This window comes from Sorex fumeus, unplaced genomic scaffold (assembly GCF_029834395.1).
Source record: "Sorex fumeus unplaced genomic scaffold, SorFum_2.1 ptg000008l, whole genome shotgun sequence".
In the NCBI taxonomy this organism is placed as follows: Eukaryota; Metazoa; Chordata; class Mammalia; order Eulipotyphla; family Soricidae; genus Sorex; species Sorex fumeus.
Window position 1 is genome coordinate 82,431,008 of NW_026606065.1, and position 20,017 is coordinate 82,451,024.

General features: G+C 37.5%; 1 protein-coding gene across 3 annotated transcripts in view; it reads left to right on the forward strand.

The window, feature by feature from the left end:
• Window positions 1-16,830, forward strand: part of CDK8 (cyclin dependent kinase 8) — a 165,688-nt gene extending 148,858 nt beyond the window's left edge. For 2 of the 3 annotated variants that reach the window (XM_056109898.1, XM_056109896.1), the window contains 6 exons: window positions 2,484-2,553; window positions 3,298-3,370; window positions 10,291-10,388; window positions 11,143-11,221; window positions 11,337-11,495; window positions 15,561-16,830. In XM_056109898.1, coding sequence (XP_055965873.1) covers window positions 2,484-2,553; window positions 3,298-3,370; window positions 10,291-10,388; window positions 11,143-11,221; window positions 11,337-11,495; window positions 15,561-15,686 — 605 coding nt within the window. In that variant the 3' untranslated portion in view covers window positions 15,687-16,830. The remainder of the gene's footprint in view (window positions 1-2,483; window positions 2,554-3,297; window positions 3,371-10,290; window positions 10,389-11,142; window positions 11,222-11,336; window positions 11,496-15,560) is intronic. The other variant, XM_056109897.1, reaches the window with a different exon arrangement.
• The last annotated feature ends 3,187 nt before the right edge of the window (window positions 16,831-20,017 follow it).

The window sequence follows — 20,017 nt, forward strand, 5'->3', positions numbered from 1 at the left end:
TTTTGTTTTATATTAGAGTAATGAAATATTTGCAAAGTTTGTTTTAAAAAGGTGCCATTACTTACTAGTGGAAACTAAATAGAATTGAATTGTATGCATTTTTTTTTCTGGCAGCACATATAAGACTCCCGTTATTTGGGTATTTAACAATATTTTGAACATTATTTCTAGTTAGGGCTCTATAAGGAATCGCCTTATATTGAATAAAAAGATTTTTTGTTCTGTAACACTTGTCAATAATGAAGTGTTATTTTGGAACAATTAGGATGTGAATGAAAGTCTGTCATTCCACAGTGATTCTACATTGTTGTAGAGAGAAACCCGTTTAGATATCTCATCATGGGCAAATATTTGATCTCTCCAGCTGTATCATAGTCCCTCAGTATACCACAGAATGCTTATTCTTCAGTTGCTGAAAAATGCCCAGAGGGCCAGAATCATTAAAAATTGTTTAAAAAACAAAACAAAAAATACTTGAATAGTCAAATTTTTAGAGGAAGCATTTAGAGGAGTCTAAGTAAGTATTTAGGGGAAAATTTTCTCAGGTCAGTGTAATCCAAGATTGACACAGAAATATCTAGAAATTATAATTCACTGTCCACTTGTAAGAATTGATTATCAGTAAATACAGGGTAACTGCATAGGTATTACCATTCTCCAAATTAGTCAATAGTTCTGTGAAGATTGCTTTTCTGTTAAGAATTTAATTAATTGCTAGATATTTATATCTGCCATGTATCAGACACTGCTAAATATAAAACACTGTTGATTTAGCAAACACAATTCTTGCCCTCTAAAAGTTGATGTAATTCCATTTTAAGTTTAAAGAATAATATGCTTTAATTAAGTGGAGTGAATAACTTTTTTCCCCACTTCCAAATGCATCTACCAAATAGTAGACCCCGGAGAGAGGAGGATAACTTATCAGAGGGTTGAAGTAAAGAAGACTTACTGTAGGAGTTGATTTTTTTTTATGTTTAACTCAACAGTTAATTTCAAGGGTAGGCTTTTGAGAAATAGGCAAAAAAATTTAATTTGATAAGCTAAAGAATGAGAATCTCTAAGTTCTTGACAGCTAATAAGTAACACAATTTGTTATGGTTTGGAAAGGTTAAGTTGGCAATGGATGTAAAAATTAAAGAGAGATCATTAAAGTCAGAGACCCCAGCTATTTGTCTGCTAGAGCCATATTCTACATGTTGACCTTGTAATAGTTAAGATGGGAACAAATGAACAAATATAAAATATAGGAAGCATATTATTATAGGAAGTAGATGTTTGAAAGAAGAGTATGAGATTATTTTACGATTTCTGTTTGAGAAATGGACAAAATGGAGAAATTGGAACAAGAAAATAGTAACTAGAAAATCCCATTATCAGTAAATACGGAATGCATATTTTCTGTGGAGGATAGAGAGGTTATTTTTTTGCAACTTAAGTTGAAAGGAAAACATTTTAAGGCCATTCATGAGTTAAAGGTGCTGTTAAGCTAGATTGCTGTGCACCTAGTTAATTCAGTAAAAGTCCTCTGATAGTGCAATTCAGTAAAAGTCTACTGATGTTACTGGGGGTGGGGGGGGAAGCTATCTAGCTTATATTATTTATCAGCAAAACATTTGAAATGTTTGCTACCTAACATATCTAGTGCCTTGGTTGGTGTTATTTGATACCAGCTAGAATACACTACACATTAGCTATATAATATACAAGTTTTCTCCTTCTTCCTTCTAGTTTTAACACTTTTTACTGTTTACATTTTACTAATGTAAAACTAATAAGGTAAAAGTTAGGAGGTCCATATTTTTTTAAGTATTTCTTAAAGTTACTAAGGAGAAAGATATTACAATTATTGTTGAAAATGATTGCTGGTTCAGCCAAAAAAAATTGTAGGAAAAGCAAAAATGTTTTAAAAAAACTAATATGGTTAATTAGTAATAATGTAAATAAATATTTTATTTCTCTCTCCTTATAAAATTGAGGTAATAGGGTAAACAACATATAAAGTGGAATTTGAAAGCTAGAGGGATTCTGGGCTGGAGAGACACGAGGTGAGACATTTGTCTTACATGTGGCTGATTCCTTTGCGCCACATCCAGTTTCTAGAGCACCGCCAGGACTCCCTCCTAAACACACAGCCAGGAATTGGCCTCTGAGCACTGCCAGGCATTGCTCAAAAACAAATAGAAGCCTAACACTATATACAAGAGATGGTAAAGTTTATTATTCAGGGTAATATTAGTAGAATTTACAACTTACTAAAAAACTTATGCTTTCATGGAATGAAAAATACAGAAAATATAATAAAAAGTGAGTCAACCTTTTATTTCTATTCTTGAGAAAGGAAATCTATTCATATTCGAACAATTTTATCAATATGTTTTACAGATAAAGATTGGGAAGACATAGAAAAGATCCTATATTTCTGTTCTTGAGAAAGGAAACCTATTCATATTCGAACAAAATTTTATCAATGTGTTTTACAGATAAAGATTGGGAAGATATAAAAAAGATGCCTGAACATTCAACATTAATGAAAGATTTCAGAAGAAATACGTAAGTTGGGAATAAAATAATAACCATAGTCGATTTTTGCTTTTCCAGAGCAGAGTAGTTGAAAATTGAGTACTCAGCATAAAATTATTCTAATAAAAAATTCTACTTTCTTCACTGATGAGTAGCATTTAAAAAAATGACAATTTAAGATGTTTAAATGACTATGTAATGAACATTAATATCTGATATTAGCTGAATTGGACATTAGGGAAGAAATTAATTCATTTCATTCCATATTACGCTCTGGTAGCTAGACATTAGTGGAAAATATATAGATGAAGAAGTTAATCTAATAAGAAAATAAACCTTAAACTTATAAACATTTATTATCCACCTTAGAGAAGAAGGATTATAGTTTTTATTTATAATTTTAGTCAGAGGATACAGCATTTTGTTTTTCAATTTTAAACTTATGTATGGGTAAAACAACTAATTTTTGACCCACGTTATATAAGATGACTATTAACTTTTGTGTGAATTATATATTATATATTAAGTAATTAATAGTAAGAGATATATACTAAAGCTATTCTATGTATATTTTCAATGCATAGTACATTTATTCATGTGTCCATTCAAAAGTAGAATATTGAATGTAGTAGAGTTGATTTAATGCTATTCTTTTTATGCTTACACACTTTTCAATATATGTCATGTATTGATTATGAGTAAGAATAAATTTTTAGAAAAAAGTAAAATTAACCTCAAATCTAATATAAATATTTCATAGTATTTCTCTTTCAGGTATACCAACTGCAGCCTTATCAAGTATATGGAAAAACATAAAGTTAAACCAGATAGTAAAGCATTCCATTTGGTAAGCTTTGGAGAATGATACTAATAAAATGCAGTTTCCCCCAACTGCATTTTCCTTCAACTTGAGGCTCTTTAGGGTCAGTTTATATCTGGCTACTGAGCACATATATATTTTTTTTTCTTAAAAAAAATAATATAGTAGGAGTACTGTTATTTGTTCAGCCATTGATTAAGCTAATTGAATTGCGCATGAACTCCACATTACTTTTTTATTTTATTGCATCACCGTGAGATAGAGTTACAAAGCTTTTATGTTTGAGATTCAGCCATCCAGTGATGGAACATCCATCCGTCCACCAGTGCACACTTTCCACCACCGATGTCCCAAGTAGTCCCTTTCCCCCCAGAACCTCCCCCCCCCCCCCCACACACACACACACATCCCAGTCCTCCTCCTGCCTCTATAGCAGACAATTTCCCCAATACTCTCTCTAATTTTGGGCATTATGTTTTGCTCGAATTTTTCCAACAGCATTCAAGCCTACCTCCCAGGGGCAGATGCTAGATAATATATTTTCCATAACTCATTTTGAAGATCATGAGACCACATTACAAAATTTTTAGCAGATTATATCTTAGTGAGGTTCATCCTGAGACAGTGGAGTCAGGTTTGGGGTATTGGTGGCAATTTTGGATTGTGGAAGCAAGTGGCTGCCAGGACTCTTCTTGGTGGAGCACAGGCCAACCCACCCCCTCCAATTTACTCTGGTCTGTTCAGCCATGTATGGGTCTGAGCTTAACTGCGGCTTTTGATCTCTTTCGAGATTTATTTAGATGTCTCTGACGCAAGACTGGTAGTAGAGCTTATAGGGTGGAGCTGGAGTTGGTTTATGGGGTGACAGCCAGTTCTTCCAGGTGTATTGGGAAGTGGGTGAGGCAGCCATCCGAACTCTGAGAAAGTCTGGAGATTTCCTCATACACAGAACTTTCAGCAGATTGTATCTTGGTGAGGTTCATTCTGAGACTGTCAGGCTTGGAGTATGGTGGTGATTTTGGATTGCGGAAGCAAGTGGCTCCTGGGGGCTCTGCTTGGGCAGGCCAACAGGCCAACCCACTCATGTCCAATTTAACCCAGTGTGTTAAGCCATGCACAGGTCCGAGATTCTGCGGCTTTTAATCTCTTTCAAGATTTATCTATGGGTCTCTGAAATAAGGCCAATAAATGAGCTTGTATAGCGGAACCAGAGGTGGTTTGTGGCTTCCACATACCTAACTTATGGCCAATTAATTTCTTGGTAGACTTGGTTCATGCTGAGGTCTGGCCAAAGGCACAGTGGCAGTTTGGGGGTATCAGGAAGCCTGAAGGCACCATCAGGCTGCTGATGCACTTACCCCATAGGTACAGGTTTGACCTATTGGCGCCACCATACCCTCTTTACTGAGCACTTTTAGAGTACATATATGAATGAATGTAGAGACATTATTGTTGCATATGACATCAAAATATTTGTTTTTCCAGACTTATAACATTGTTTAATTGCTTGCATTAGATTTTTAAAGAAAGTTATGGTACCAAGTATGTCAAGGATACTTTAAAAATTACATTTATAGGTTTCTCTGTATTTTAATTTATATAGAAAAATCAAGAAGAGAACAATCTCATCATTGAAAAATAATTTATAGTTTATTTTTGTATTTTAACTTTTTGGGAAAATGATAAGCAAAGTTTTAGCTCTCCTTTGGTGATTCTCTATATTTACTTTTTCTGCAAGAATAATTATCAATGTGTAATGGAAAGAGTATTTAACCTAGAATCTAAATGAATACATTTACTGTCAAGGTAATGTATCATAAAGTCATATTCAGTTATTGCCAACTTATATTTATAATAAATTTTCCATTTACCATAATAAAAAAAAGACTTGTGTTTCTAAAACTTTGATCCTATGGATGAAGGATGTTGCTGAGTGATAGACCATTTGTTTTGTGTGATTTTTTTTTCTTTTTTTTAAATAATGTTGGAGTACTGCTCTTTGTTCAGCCATTGATTAAGCTGATTGAATTGGGCATGAACTCCACATTACTTTTTTATTTTACTGTATCACCGTGAGGTAGTTACAAAGCTTTCATATTTGAGATTCAGCCATACAATGATGAAACACCCATCCCTCCACCAGTGCACATTTTCCACCACCATTGTCCCAAGTATCACCCCGCCCTCCCCCCCCCCCCCCCCCCCCACACACACACACACACACACATACATATACATTGCAGTTTTCACCCTGTCTCTTTGGCAGACAATTTCCCCAATACTCTCTAATTTGGGGCATTATGTTTTGCTCAAATTTTCCCATCGCCATTCAAGCCTACCTGCCAGGGGCAGACACTAGATAATATATTTTCCATAGCTCATTTTGAATATCACAAGAGGTCACATGGGCACGATTGTAAATGTAAATTTCTAGATTGTAAATGGTTGGGTTCCAGAGATATCTTTGTATGGCACTAATCCATTTTGGGGTTCAATTGGGAGTCTCAGCCAAGTCTGTTGGTTTGCTAAAATGGCTTCCGGAGGCAAATTGTGGGCGTGGCAGCCAGTCTTCTGGGTGGGTGGTAACCCGGGAAGGGATAGCCCAGGTCCTCTGCCACCATGCAGCCTGGAGATTTAGTCCTGACCCTGCATACCTAGGCCTTGCTTTGAAAGCTCTTGGTCACTGGAATTCCATCTGGAGTAGGCAGGGGAGACTGCACCTGCTCCATCTGGGGTGCCCTGGTGGCTCAGTATGGGGCCCAGAGAGATCTCCAGCACTGTGGTGTCTTTTGGGACTTGTTGCTGTGTCTTTGGGCCAGGGCTGTTGGTGCGCAAAGATCCACATTACAAAATTCTCAGCAGATTGTATCTTGGTGAGGTCCATCCTGAGATAGTAGAGTCAGGCATGAGGTATGGTGGCTATTTTGGATTGTGGAAGCAAGTGGCTGCCGGGGATTGCTTGGGCAGGTACAAGCCAACCCACCCCCTCCAGTTTACTCCGGACTGTTCAGCCGTGTATGGGTGTGAGTTTAACCGACTTTTGATCTCTTTTGAGATTTATTTAGGGGTCTCTGAGGCAAGGTCAATAGTAGAGCTTACAGGGTAGTGCTGGAGCTGGTTTGTGGTGGTGACTGCCAGTTCTTCCATGTGTATTGGGAAGTGGAGGAGGTAGCCCATCCCAACTCTGAGCGAGATTGTATAGCTGAGCTGGAGGTGGTTTGTGGGTGTGACTCCCATATACCTAACTTTTGGCCTTTTAATTTCTTGGTAAACTTGTTTCCAAGTTGTTGGGGTCTGGCCAAAGGCAAAGCGGCAATTTGGGGGTATCAGGAAGCTGAAGGCAACATGAGGCTGCTGATGCACTCACCCCGCTGGTACAGGTTAACCTGTTGGTGGCATCATACCTCCATGTTATTTTTTGTTTGTTTTGTTTTTCTTTGTCTTTTTGTGGGGTTCTAGTTCAGGAGGCCTCGCTGCAGTTCTCAGCTAACTGGCCCTACAGTTCAGTACAAGGACTCTGCAGTGCCAGGGACACCCAACTCACCCAGTTGTCCCACCTGATGATGCTTTAGGCCACCATGTAGTGCCAAGAATCAAATCTAGGTTAGGCATGTACTCTGATCTTTGTACCATCTCCCAGCCCCATTGTGTTAACATTCAACCCCCAGCACTGCAAAATACAAATAAAAATTTAAAGTCATTTCTAAAGCAGAGATTGGAGATGCAGACTGTGTTTGACTTGACTTAAAATTCTTTAAATCCTTTGGGGAGGTAATTCAGCAGGCCTGGAGTTACCTAAAATGGTTGAGCACATACTTGAGTTAGATCCCTGGTACACTAGAACTCCTAGCACCACTGTGTGTGTCTCTGGTTGGCTCTCTTAACTGCTGGTTGTGTCCCTTGTGATCCCCAGTACTGCTGTGAACGACCTATAGAAAAATTACTTTTAAATCCTTATTTTCAAAATTTAAAGAATTTGAGAGGTGGGGAGGGGCCACTGGGAGATCATGTGTTCCTTTCCGGGCATCAGTCTCTGTTGTCCCGCTTGCAAGGCATGTGCTTCTGCCTTATTTTTGATGTTCATAAATAAAGGTAAAGGCCCTCCCGTTGATCGTCGATTTGCTCGAGCGGGCCCAGTAACGTCTCCATTGGAGACTTTGTTGTTACTGTGTCTGGCATATCGAATACTCTCGGTAGCTTGCCGGGCTCTCCGAGAGGGGATGTTCATAAATGAGTTAATTAAATAGGAAATCTCTCCCCCTCCCCTTTGAAAGAACAAAACTTGGCAAACATTTCTATCTAGATTTGTTTTCTCTACAGCTCTTTTTGCATCTTACTCTCATGTAGCATATATTTTATATTTTAACAATTTAAAAGACACTGCTTAACCTACAGTATTATCTCAGTCTGTAATTATTCAAGTAATGGTTCATTTGATTGTACTGAGGAAAATAAGAATTCAACATTATGGACTTACTTATCTAAATAATATATTGGAAAACCAAAAGTCATAGTAGGGGGATTGCTCTTACATTCCCTTAAATTATTGACGTTAGGACTGGAGAGGTAGTACAGGGGATAAGGTAATTGTATGCAGCTAACTTGGGTTTGATTACTGGCATCCAATATGGTCCCCTGAGCACTACCAGCAGTAATTCCTGAGTGCAGAGCCAAGAGTAACCCCTGAGCATCACTGAGTGTGACCCTCCAGAAAGTTGCTGTTACTCATTGTAGTCTGGGATAACTCACTATCAACATCACTGAAATTTTAGAGATACACTTCCTGAGATGATCTATCTTGGGTGGTCCCGTATGAAATTTCTTTAGCATTCCATCAGAATGGTTGAGTCAAATAGTAGAGCCATGTTTTTCATTTCAACTCTAAATGAATTTCAATTGGTCCTTTATTGAACTATCAGATTATTAAATTTAAATCCCATCATCTTAGCATATCATCTTCATTGTTAAATATTTTATGTGCTTCTGTCTGCTAATTATGTCATCTCATATTAAGGCTGTTCCTTGGTTTTTAAAGTTTTATTTTAGTCTGTGAGCTATAGAGTCAGCTGGATATGTGTTGGAACGATAGAAGATCATCGGCCTTCTCCCTCCCAGATATGATCATTTCAGAACTTTAGAGAGGAACGGTCTGTTTTAGGAAATGCTCTAGGGGTGATTATGTGCACTATAGTTGAAAAATATTTATTTGAAAAGTTTTCACATTAAATTTTATAGACTTCAGCAAACTATTTTCACCCCAAAATACTGAATCTTTATGTTACTGTGACATTTCTAGATGTATAATAATAAAAACTAATATTTTATATAGTACTTTCTTGTCTGGGCACCATATTTATAGTTGTTTTAGATATATTAACTCATTTAAATCACTCCCCCAAACAAAATCTGTGATAATATATACTATTTTATTCTTTGACCCACATCTGGCAGTGCTCAGGGCTTACTCCTGGCTTCATGCTCAGGAATTGTTCCTGGTTGGCTCAGGGGACCATATGAGGTATCAGGGATTGAACATGATTGAACATATCGGCCTCATACAAGGCAGATGCCTTACCCACTGTACTATTGCTCCAGTTCCTAGATATTATTACATTTTATTTATATATTTTGAAATTTATTTTTGCAGTGCCAGGGATTGAACATCAGGACCTCACATATGTAAGGAATGTACTTAGCCATTGTTACATTCCCAGCCCTAATAAACTTTAAAAATCTGTAAATTTATCAGTTACTCAACTTAATCGATTTAATAAATCCAAGTAGTTTACTTTTAGTCTACATTTTTTTTAATGTAGAAAAGTGGCAACTGTTGAAACAATTCAAGGATTAAAATTGATAAAATGTTGCTATATTAATATCAGTAGATGTAGAAAATAAATTTGTATGAACATTGTTATATCTGATTGAGGGTCGGTGAGTCCTTGTCTAAGAATTAAGCTGTTTTTTTGCTTCAGGAGGTGTCACGTGGTTATGAATGCAGTCACATGGTATAGACATTTCCAGATCTATGGTCTGGGCCAAAAAATCAACAAGGTGGCAGGTGGGTGTGGGTGGTGTGTGGGTGGGGCTTCTGGGGGTTCTGGAAGTGTGGGGGTGAGGGAGAAACTGTCATCCCAGCTCAAAAAAAAAAAACACCAAAGTTCTCAGCCTGTCTGCCAGTACCTGAAATTATTTGGAGATTGGTGTCTCTGCCACGAGAATATTTGTGCGTGATGGAGTTGAGCTTTTGGTGCAGCTATAGTGGATGCTATTTCTGGAACCTTCGTTTGGTGGATATGCTACCTGCCTCCCATGGGCACTGTGTCGTTTTCAGCTTCAGGGCTGGCAATTGCATAAGGTTTAGCTGCTTGGGTGCACCTCCTGGGAGATTTAGTCGGAATTTGATGGAACAGGGCCAGTGAGTTAAGTCAACAGGGCGGCAGACATGAATGGTCTAAAGTCTCCATTTTAAAATATGCTTTTGTTTTTCACAGCTTCTTTACCAATCACCTTATTTAAATAGGGGTTGAACATCAGGACCTCACATATGTAAGGTGTGTACTTAGCCAGTGTTACATACCCACCTCTGTAGAGCACTGTTCAGGAGAACTTCCACTGATAATACACGCTGACCACCAGGATACTCTTTAACTACATGTGGCTGTTTGTTGAGCTCTAGAAATGTATCTGATGTGACTGAGAACTTGATATTTGAGATTCAGTTTGGTTTTAATTTGCATTTAAATCTAAGTCACCACATATGACTGCTATACATTCCACTTAAGATAATACTAGAGTAGCTAAAATGTAGTTAATGGCGTTTTATTAATTGAAAATTTGGAGAAGTACTTTCCAAATCATGTTACTCACCACATATACTCCTAAAATATGTACTAAATTTAGGTGAAATTCTGAGAATACAATAATATTTTTATATGTGGTTTCAGCTCCAGAAGTTACTTACTATGGACCCAATAAAGCGAATTACCTCAGAACAGGCTATGCAGGATCCCTATTTCTTAGAAGACCCTCTTCCTACATCAGAGTAAGTAATCAGCTTATTAATTTACCATGGTAGAATTTTCTTGGAGATGAGTTTCTTTTAACTGTCAGTTCCTGATCACTAGTCATCTAAATGGGATTACAAGGAGATTCTTATCACAGCAAAAAAAGACTTTAGTTTTGATACCTGAAGTGCTGTTCAGGGAATTTACAGTTTAGAAGCATTCCTTTTCATTTCTTGTTCTTTGAAGCATTGTTAGCATTTTTTTTCAGCTACTGTCGTCCATTTACTCAGTAAAGGTTGATTATGAATTCTGTAGCTCATTTACTCTTTGAGATTTCTTATAGCAAGATTTCTTATAACTTCCAGTTACAGTTTTGTGCTAAAAATGTAAATCCTATTACCAAATAAATTTGTGTGCCTCTCTATCCTACACCATACGTTCTTCTACTTTAAATGTAATAGCAAAGGTTAAAAAGATTTTTCAAATAGTGGCATTTTAGCTAGGATAGATATTTTAGTTGTGTGAAAGATTAATCCTGGCATAAAAGAAGAAAGTTAAATATATTAAGCTGGCTGTTAGTTGTTTATTTTTACATTGTGAAAAACTTTCAGATTGCCTGCTATAATGCCTGTCACTGTGAGAAGAAAATTCCATATTGTCAAATGCATGAAAGATGCTTATTTTATAGTTGAAGAACCGAAGTAGAGAATCAGTATATTAACATATTAATGTTACTATGACATAAATATCAATTTATCAGAAATTCTGTTTCTTTCGTTTTCTTGTGGTCAGTGTTTTTGCCGGTTGTCAGATCCCTTACCCCAAAAGAGAATTTTTAACAGAAGAAGAACCAGATGACAAAGGAGACAAAGTAAGTATTAAAGTACAGTTGGTACCTTCCTGTTTCATTCAGTAACATTATTTGCTTTGATTGTATTTTGTTCTCCTTCTGAGTTGAACTTTATTTTTCTGTTTAACCAATTGAGAAGAACCAACAGCAACAGCAGGGCAATAACCATACTAATGGAACTGGTCACCCAGGGAATCAAGACAGCAGTCACACACAGGGACCCCCACTGAAGAAAGTGAGAGTTGTTCCTCCTACCACTACCTCAGGTGGACTAATCATGACCTCAGACTATCAGGTACTTCAAGTTTATTTTGTATTGACCTACCAATGTCAGTGTTTATGTATGATTTATGAACATTGAATATAAGATTTAATTAAAATCATACTAACATTTTTTAATTTGTTGTTTGGGGGTCTTGCCTGGCAGTGCTTGGGGAATCATGTGTGATGCTAGGGATCTAACTGTGATTGGCCATATGCAAGGAAGCATCTTAACCCCTGGATCCCCAAATACTCCACCTTCACGTATCTGGGAAAATACATTGGCATGAAGTGTTAATTAGTATGAAAAAAGTATTAACAGTGACACAGTAGATGGAGCTTAGATATTTTTTAACTAGACAGACTCAGAGTTACCAAGTTTAAATGATGCCACATGCAAAATGTGTGACATTAGAAAAGTAACATTCCCTGGCATTTGTTTCTTCATTTGTAAAATGGGATTGATAAGGTAAGATGACACGTGGGAGTGAAAATGATTTCTCTTAGGTACCTAGCTTAGAATACAAGCTCAGTAAGTGATAGCTATTTGAAACCACATATTTTAATAAGAACATTGGCTTTCAAATTCTAGTCACTGACTTCTGGGCAACCTTGAGGAAGTACTCAAATGATCTTTATTTCCTTATATTTATAGTGTGCTACTGTAAATTTGTAGTATGGATTAAATAAGAGATTGTATGATAATGCAGTGCTTCTTAGAACTTTTTTCCTACACCATCCACTTTGTCCAGGAAATAGCAACACAAATGAGTTCTGCCAGAACATCAGATATTCACAACATGGTTGATTTTGATTAGGTTTTGGTTGTTGCATGTTCAGAAATCCACTGTTGCAAGAATTCCTCTTCCCCTACATTCAATTACACATCCCTATGTACACTCCCAGTCCACAGTTTAAGAAGCTAGGCACCAAGGCATAGTGGCTGCCTAATATAAGCACTTAGTAGATGACATTGATCACTAAATATTTTTATTAGTATTGTTATTAAAATTCTTAGTGTCATTTATAGTACACAGTAAAGGTTAGTGAAGATGCTGGTGATAGCTATAAGGATTGTGATAATAGCTTGTGGAATACTGTGTGCCAGCTAGTATATTAGGTAAGAAATATAAACCATTTCCTTCACTTGTGAGAACACTTTGAGGAATGTGCTGTCATTATCATTTCAGTAAACTGAAAGTTTAAGTTAAATAATTCCCACTTGTTCACCCAGTACTTAGAGACAGCTGCAAAGGGTGTTTTGTTGCCTGTTCATGGATTCTATCAGATGATATTGTCAGTTCCTTTGTAAGATCTGTTTTTAAAACTGGGGCTGGAGCAATAGCACAGCAGTAGGGTGTTTGCCTTGCATGTGGCTGACATGGCCAACTCAAATTCGATCCTCTGCTCCTCTTGGAGAGCCTGGCAAGCTACTGAGAGTATCTTGCTTGCGAGGCAAAGCCTGGCAAGCTACCCGCAACGTATTCAATATGCCAAACACAATAACAAGTCTCAAAAAAAAAGGAGATATTACTGGGCCCACTCGAGGACAGTGGACCTTCCCACTTAGATCAGATACCCAACTAGGTTTTAATGTGGGAAGAAGATTGAGAACTTGACCAAATAGAATTTCTTATCTGCTGATGGATGAAAATACTTTAATTGATACACTTACTAGATCCTCCTATTATTTATTCACTCTGCTTTGCTTAAGGAGAGGTACAGTTCCTTCATCCTTGAAAATCATTGTCTGAAGTTAAATAGGGAACTCAAAGACTTATCTTTGGGGATTGATGACTGTTTTAACATATTTTAGCATCTTTTCTTGCTGTGTAGAAGGGAAAGTCCATCTGTCTTGGGCCAAGAATAAGTTTTGTGGAGCCTGAGTGGATAGTAAAGTAGGTAGAACATTTGCCTTGCATGTGGCCATCCTGGTTAAATCCCCAGTACCCCATGTGATCCCCTGAGCTCACCAGGAATAATTTCTGACTGAAGCACTGGGAGTAAGTCTCCTGCGTACCACCAGGTATGACCCCCAAAACAATACGAAACAACGTGTTTTCGAACTGGGGATGTAGCTTGATAGTCGAGCACTTTGCATGTGTGAGATAGATTCCCAGCACCACCAAAAGTTTCCACATTAAGATAATGGGATCCTGATAAGGCAGAGCAGTACTCTGCTCTTTGCTTTTAAACCAAGAGAAAGAAAATGTTGTATTGCTGTGCTTCTTTGTTGACGTTATTATTGTGGTTGGTTCTGTGGATGATTTGTTTGTTTCTGACTACAGTTTCATGTGCCACTCTTTAAAATGTTATTTTTGATATGGCTGACTGAATTTAGAATCGTGTGATGTATTAAGTATGCTTTGAAAGAAGAAAATACTAAATTATAATTTTTTATAGTGTTTGTCTTGGGAGGTAATGGTATGAGGGGGTAGTGGAATGGTAATAGCAAATTAATGGAAAAAATTAGAGGGCTCAGCTTTACTTGGGGTCAGAGGTGAAATCAGTTACCTGTAATCAAGCAGACTTATTGAACAAAAAGGCATGTTGATGGCCTTTGTTCCTAGAGCACCATCATAGCTCTCTGTCTTTGAGCTCACTAGCAATTCAGAGCTCTATGTCAAGAGTCTGGAGCCTAGTCTAACAACTCTGCTTGGATATTGCATTGGAAAGTGAATGGTCTTCCATTTGTTTATTGAACATAGTAACTTCTGTGAGTAGAGATTTCCGTTAGGTCCAGGAACCTTTGACATTCACAGATGTGGTCAAATGGTTCTCTCAGGAGGAGTTGGAATTACTGGACTGTTCCCAGCGTTATTTGTACATGCCTCACTATATGTAAGCTACACTTGGTTCCCTGTTGGAACAAAAACAGGAACCCTGGAAGCTGAAGAGAACTGGAAAAAGTAGCCAGAGAGAGATATTTTTTGCCATGAGACCAGATTTGGTCAAAACAAGGCATATAGGTGATACACTTCCAGAAGTGCTATTGAGAAGACCTAGAAACTACAGTATCAAGAAAGTCTTAGTCAAAACTGAAAGTGAGGTAGGAATAAATAGTATAACAATCTTATTAGATATACATAGCCCAACTGGCAGAAATAGCTATAACAAAGTACTTACCTCCAAGGAAGACCAAATATAATTCATCTGTATCGGTCACGTTGAGAATTCTTCAACATTATTCAGCAACAGAGAGTTTATACTGGAGAGAAATCTTACAAATGTAAAGAATGTGCAAAAAGTTTATTGAAACTAACATCTTACTTAATATACAAAAGTTTTTTTTGTTAGAGTAAAGCCTTATAAATATAAAGATATCTGAAAATGCCAGCTTTAAACTTTATATATAAAAATATAGGATCTAAGAAGACTTTCAAGTATGAAGAATTGTTTTAAAAATTAGAGTACTTTAACTTAGTTGATATTCTTTCTCTTTATGCTAGTTTTTGAATCAAGAATACCAATTTCATATTTTAAAATAATTGTTATTTTACTTTTGTGTATAACTTACAGCAGAAGAATAAGATTCATTAGGTTAAAGGGGATAAAAATATATAATGCCAGTGACTAGAGAGATAATACAGCAAGTAAGATGCTTGCCTTGCGCACAGCTGATCCAGGTTCCACCCCTGGCATCCCATTTTGTCCCGAGCCTGTCAGGAGTGATCCCTGAGCATGAACCAGGAGTAAGCTCTGAGTACTGCTGAGTGTGGTGTGTGTGTGTGTGTGTGTGTGTGTAAAAACTTTTATCAACTTGTTATTCATTTTAATATAAAGCAGCATAAAGGAGGGGTGGCTTCTGCTGTTGTAAAAAATGTGTTACATAGCACAGTACCATAGGATAGTAGTATTTTCTAACAGTGCTTCTGACATTTGCAAAGAAAAGCTGATACTAAAAACCATGGCAGGGGAGGTGGGTGTTTGCTTTTGTTTCATGTTTTTTAACTAATACATAGCACAAGTCTTTGAATTATTTTTTTTTACTGACTTTAAATAAATGACATTTCAAGCACAGATCATCCTTACTGGCTTGGTTATAGCCAACTCACAGAAATAACGTGGATCACATTTCTCCCTTCATTTCCCTTTCTAGCGTTCCAATCCACATGCTGCCTATCCCAACCCTGGACCAAGCACATCACAGCCACAGAGCAGCATGGGATACTCAACTACCTCCCAGCAGCCTCCACAGTACTCACATCAGACACACCGGTACTGAGCTGCGTTGGAATATTGTCAATGCACTGTTGCTAAAGCTGCAGAACTGACTATGCAGCTCTCTGTGGGAACCTGGTATGGGCCATGAGAATGTACTGTACAACCACATATTTAAAATCTCCAGTAGCCAAGTTCCACCATTTTTCACAGATTAGGGTAGTGGCTTCCAAGTTGTACCTATTTTGGAGTTAGACTTGAAAAGAAAGTTCTAGCACAGTTTGTGTTGTGGATTTGCTACTTCCATAGTTTACTTGACATGGTTCAGACTGACCAATGCATTTTTTTCAGTGACAGTCTGTAGCAGTTGAAGCTGTGAAGTGTGCTAGGGGCAAGCATTTGTCTTGTATGTGGTGAATTCTTTTAATGTAACAACATTATCTGACCAATAGTACACACTCAAAAGTTTTAACAGGTACTTGAAACATACAGCATATGTTAACTCAACAAAATAACCAAGCCTCAAAATGAGATATTTTGGTACACCTTTTATTTTAGTGTCTTCTCAGTGGGTTGATTCATTTTCTACATTAATCAGTGTTTTTTGACCAAGAATATTGCTTGGGTTTCTTTGAAAGTACAAAAAAGCCACCTAGTTTCTCCAGAAAGGTTTCAAAGCTCCCAAAGATTAGTTTCCAACTTACATTTATTTTTGTTTTCAATCTATGACTTGACTGGTATTAAAGCTGCTATTTGATAGTTATTAAATATGTTGTCATTGATATAAACCTGTTTGGTTTAGCAAAGAAACTAAAATGATTGTCATAGACAGTGTTTTATTTTTCCTGTTGGTGTTGCTGATTTGTGAGCATGCTTTAAGATGACAAAAGCATGAACGATAACTTCCTTAAAAAAGGTGCGGCATCCAGTTCAGATATTTTGTCTTGATTTTAAAGCTGGTTGGTGTAGTGCTATTAAAAGTTTTGTTCAGTTAATTTTCTTTTTAAAATTTGTTCGCACGTTGTTAGGGTGCCCTTACTTCAGCAAAGGAGAAGGAGTAGGAGAGCCTTAGAATTTTTGAGGAAAAAAACTATAACATAACAATGTACTGTATCAAACTATTTTACATGAATGACACAAGTATTCTGAATTTAAAAAAGAACATTGTTAAAAACAAGGTGTTATGTAATAAATTTATTTTTCATAAATCAAAATATGGAGTCAGCTGTTTTTATATGCATGGCTTTTTTTTTTATTTTAAATTGTACCTTAAATGACCTCTAAGTTGATCCCTATTGTTTTCACTATAAACCAACAGCATATTATTTAAATAGATGACATTTAGAATAATAGAATAATAATAGTAGCTCAGCAATTGGCAAGAAATACAAAAGCGAAAATAAATGGAATTACATTAAAATAAAGCATTTCTCTACTGCAAAATAATTATCACCAAGGGGTGGGGGAACCATACTTCACATGGGAGAAAATGTTCATGCACCATACAATCTGACTGATATCCAAAAATATATAAAACACAAAATTCAACAACAATGAAATAACACTATCAAAAAGTAGGGAAATGAGGGGCCAGATAGTTGCATGGTGTAGAGTATTTGCCTTGCACACAGCCGACCCAGGTTCTATCTGAGCATCTTATTTGGTTCCTTGAGCACCTCTAGAATAATTCCTGACCTCAGAGCTAGGAGAAATTTCTGAATATTGTGGAGTGCCCCAAAACAAAACAAAATAAATAGGGAGATGAGCTAAGGAAGTACTTTTTCGAAGAAGACATATAAAAAATTGGTCGTTATTTTTTAATCAGAGAACTAAAAAAATCAAATGATAATGAGATATCATCTCACAGCAGTTCAGAATGACATACCAAAATGGACAGAAACAATTGCTGGTGGTGATGTTGACAAAAGAGGATTCTCATTCACTGTTGGTGGGATTGTAAACTTGTTCAGCCTCTGAAAAATGGAACAGTTTTTTAAGAATTACAATTTTAACTACCATATGATTCAGAAATTCCTCTCCTACATATTGATCCCGAAACACAAAAACACGAAATGGAAAATAATAACACGTGCACCTATTTTTATTGCAGTGTTATTTACTATAGCCAAGGTCTGGAAACAGTTTTGATGAGTGGATAAAGAAATTGTAATAGATATACACAGTGGAATGCCACTTAGCTATAAGAAAATAAAGTATTGCATTGTGCTCTAATGTGGAACTGGAGGGGGTTATGCTAAGTGAAATAGTTGAACAAAGACATGCTGGATAGTTTCACGGGTGTGGAATACAAAAAACATAAGCAAGGACAAGATAAGCAATAGAAAACATACAGTGAAAATAAACCCTTCAAATTCAAATTCAGAATTGAGGTTGCTAAGGAAGGCTGTTGGGTAGGTAGACGAAAGAGATGATAGAACCTAACAATGGTGAAATTATATGGGAGCATTGGTGGTGGATGTAGTATGTTATTATACCCCTTAAATATTTACACTCTTGAAACCAATGTTCCAATTTAAAAACATGTTAATCTCCAGTTGTTTTCGTTAATATATGTCTTGCCTCCATGCACTGTAGCACTGTTGTCATGTTGCTCATCAAATTGCTCGAGTGGGCACCAGTAACATCTCCATCATGAGACTTATTGTTACTGTTTTTGGCATATCAAGATTGCCATGGGCAGGAGCGATAGCATAGCGGGTAGGGCGTTTAGGCTGACCTGGATTCGATTCCTTTGCCTCTCGGAGAGCCTGGCAAGCTACAGAGAGTATTCTGCATGCATGGCAAAGCCTGGCAAGCTCCCCATGGCATATTCAATATGCCAAAAACAGTGACACCAAGTCTCACAATGGTTACTGGTGCCCGCTTGAGAAAATTGATGAACGGGAGGACAGTGCTGCAGTGCTACAGAATACACCATGGGGAGCTTGCCAGGCTTTGCCATGAGGGCGGAAAATTCTCGGTAGCTTACAGGGCTCTCTGAGAGGGACAGAGGAGTCGAACTCGGGTCAGCCGTGTGCATGGCAAATGCCCTACCCGCTGTGCTGTTGCTCTCCAGCCTGTCTTGCCTCCATAATATGAAAAATAGCATAATTTAGATATGGCCTCTAAAATTAAAAGTATCACAAAGGGAAAAAAAACTTCTGATGGAAGAAAATATTCACACACCATACATCTGACTGATTTGCAAAATTATCGCTTGAACACTTGATATTCTGTTATTCATCAATTTCCTCGAGTGGGCACCAGTAACGTCTCCATTTGTCCCAGTCGCATGCTAGTGTAGCCCAATGGCGTCTGCTCGTTCTAGGAACACGAACAGCCTCAAACTGGATCGTTCAGGGTCTTGACGAAAAAGTCTGACCATCTCATAGGTGGGTGGCCACGCTATCTTTTGACGTCCCATGGTATCCAGTCGGTAACGGCTCTAGTCAAGCGATCATCTCCAAACTGCATTACGTGTCCAGCTCATCTGATTTTCAGCTCCTTGGCAAACGAGACAGCGTCCCTGATTCTTGATCGTCATCAGAGGTCGGAACTCTGGGTTCCTTCTCTCATGAGTGAAGCATGATACTCCAAGCATAACTCTTTTGATTCCTCTTTGGGAGACCCCAATAGCGTTCTCATTCTGTTTTCATAGGGTCCAGGTCTCTGAGGCGTATGTTAATGAAGGAAGAACAGTGGAGTCGAAGAGATGTGCCCAGAGCTGGAGGTTCTTTGTCCTCTTAGTTATTTCTTCAGTGCTTTTGAAGGCATTCCAAGCCGTTCTCTTCCTCCTGCACAACTCAGGTGCCAGGTCATTCATCACGTGGACTTCTCCACCTAGGTACACATAACGGCTGCATCCTTGATGTTCTTCCGTTGAAAGAGAATGGAACGTCAGGAACAAGTCCATTTCTCATGAACATTGTCTTTGTGAGATTCTGCTGCAGTCTGACCTTTCCACACTCATAGTCGAAGTTGGCCAGCATTTGTGCTGCTTGGCTAATGTTTGATGTTATTAGAAGGAAGTCAGCGAAGCGGAGGTGGTATAGTTGCTGACCTTCTATCTTCAACTCCCATTCCTTCCCATTCCAGTCGTCACATGACGTTCTTGAGGGTGGCACTGAAGAGTTTTGGTGAAATGGTATCACCCTGCCGAATCCCTCTCTTGACATAGATGATCACTTCCTTGTAAAATGGTGAGATCCTGGTAGTGAATCCGTAATCTGAATTCCAGAATTATAAAACACAAAATTCAACAAATTTGACATGATAGACACCTTTCTAGGTGAAATCATGATAATAATTTTATTACAGAATTGTTGAGAAGAATTAACTTTCATTTCAAATACTAGTTTTTCTTGTACTCTACAGAAGTTTTTGGTTTAAAATTCA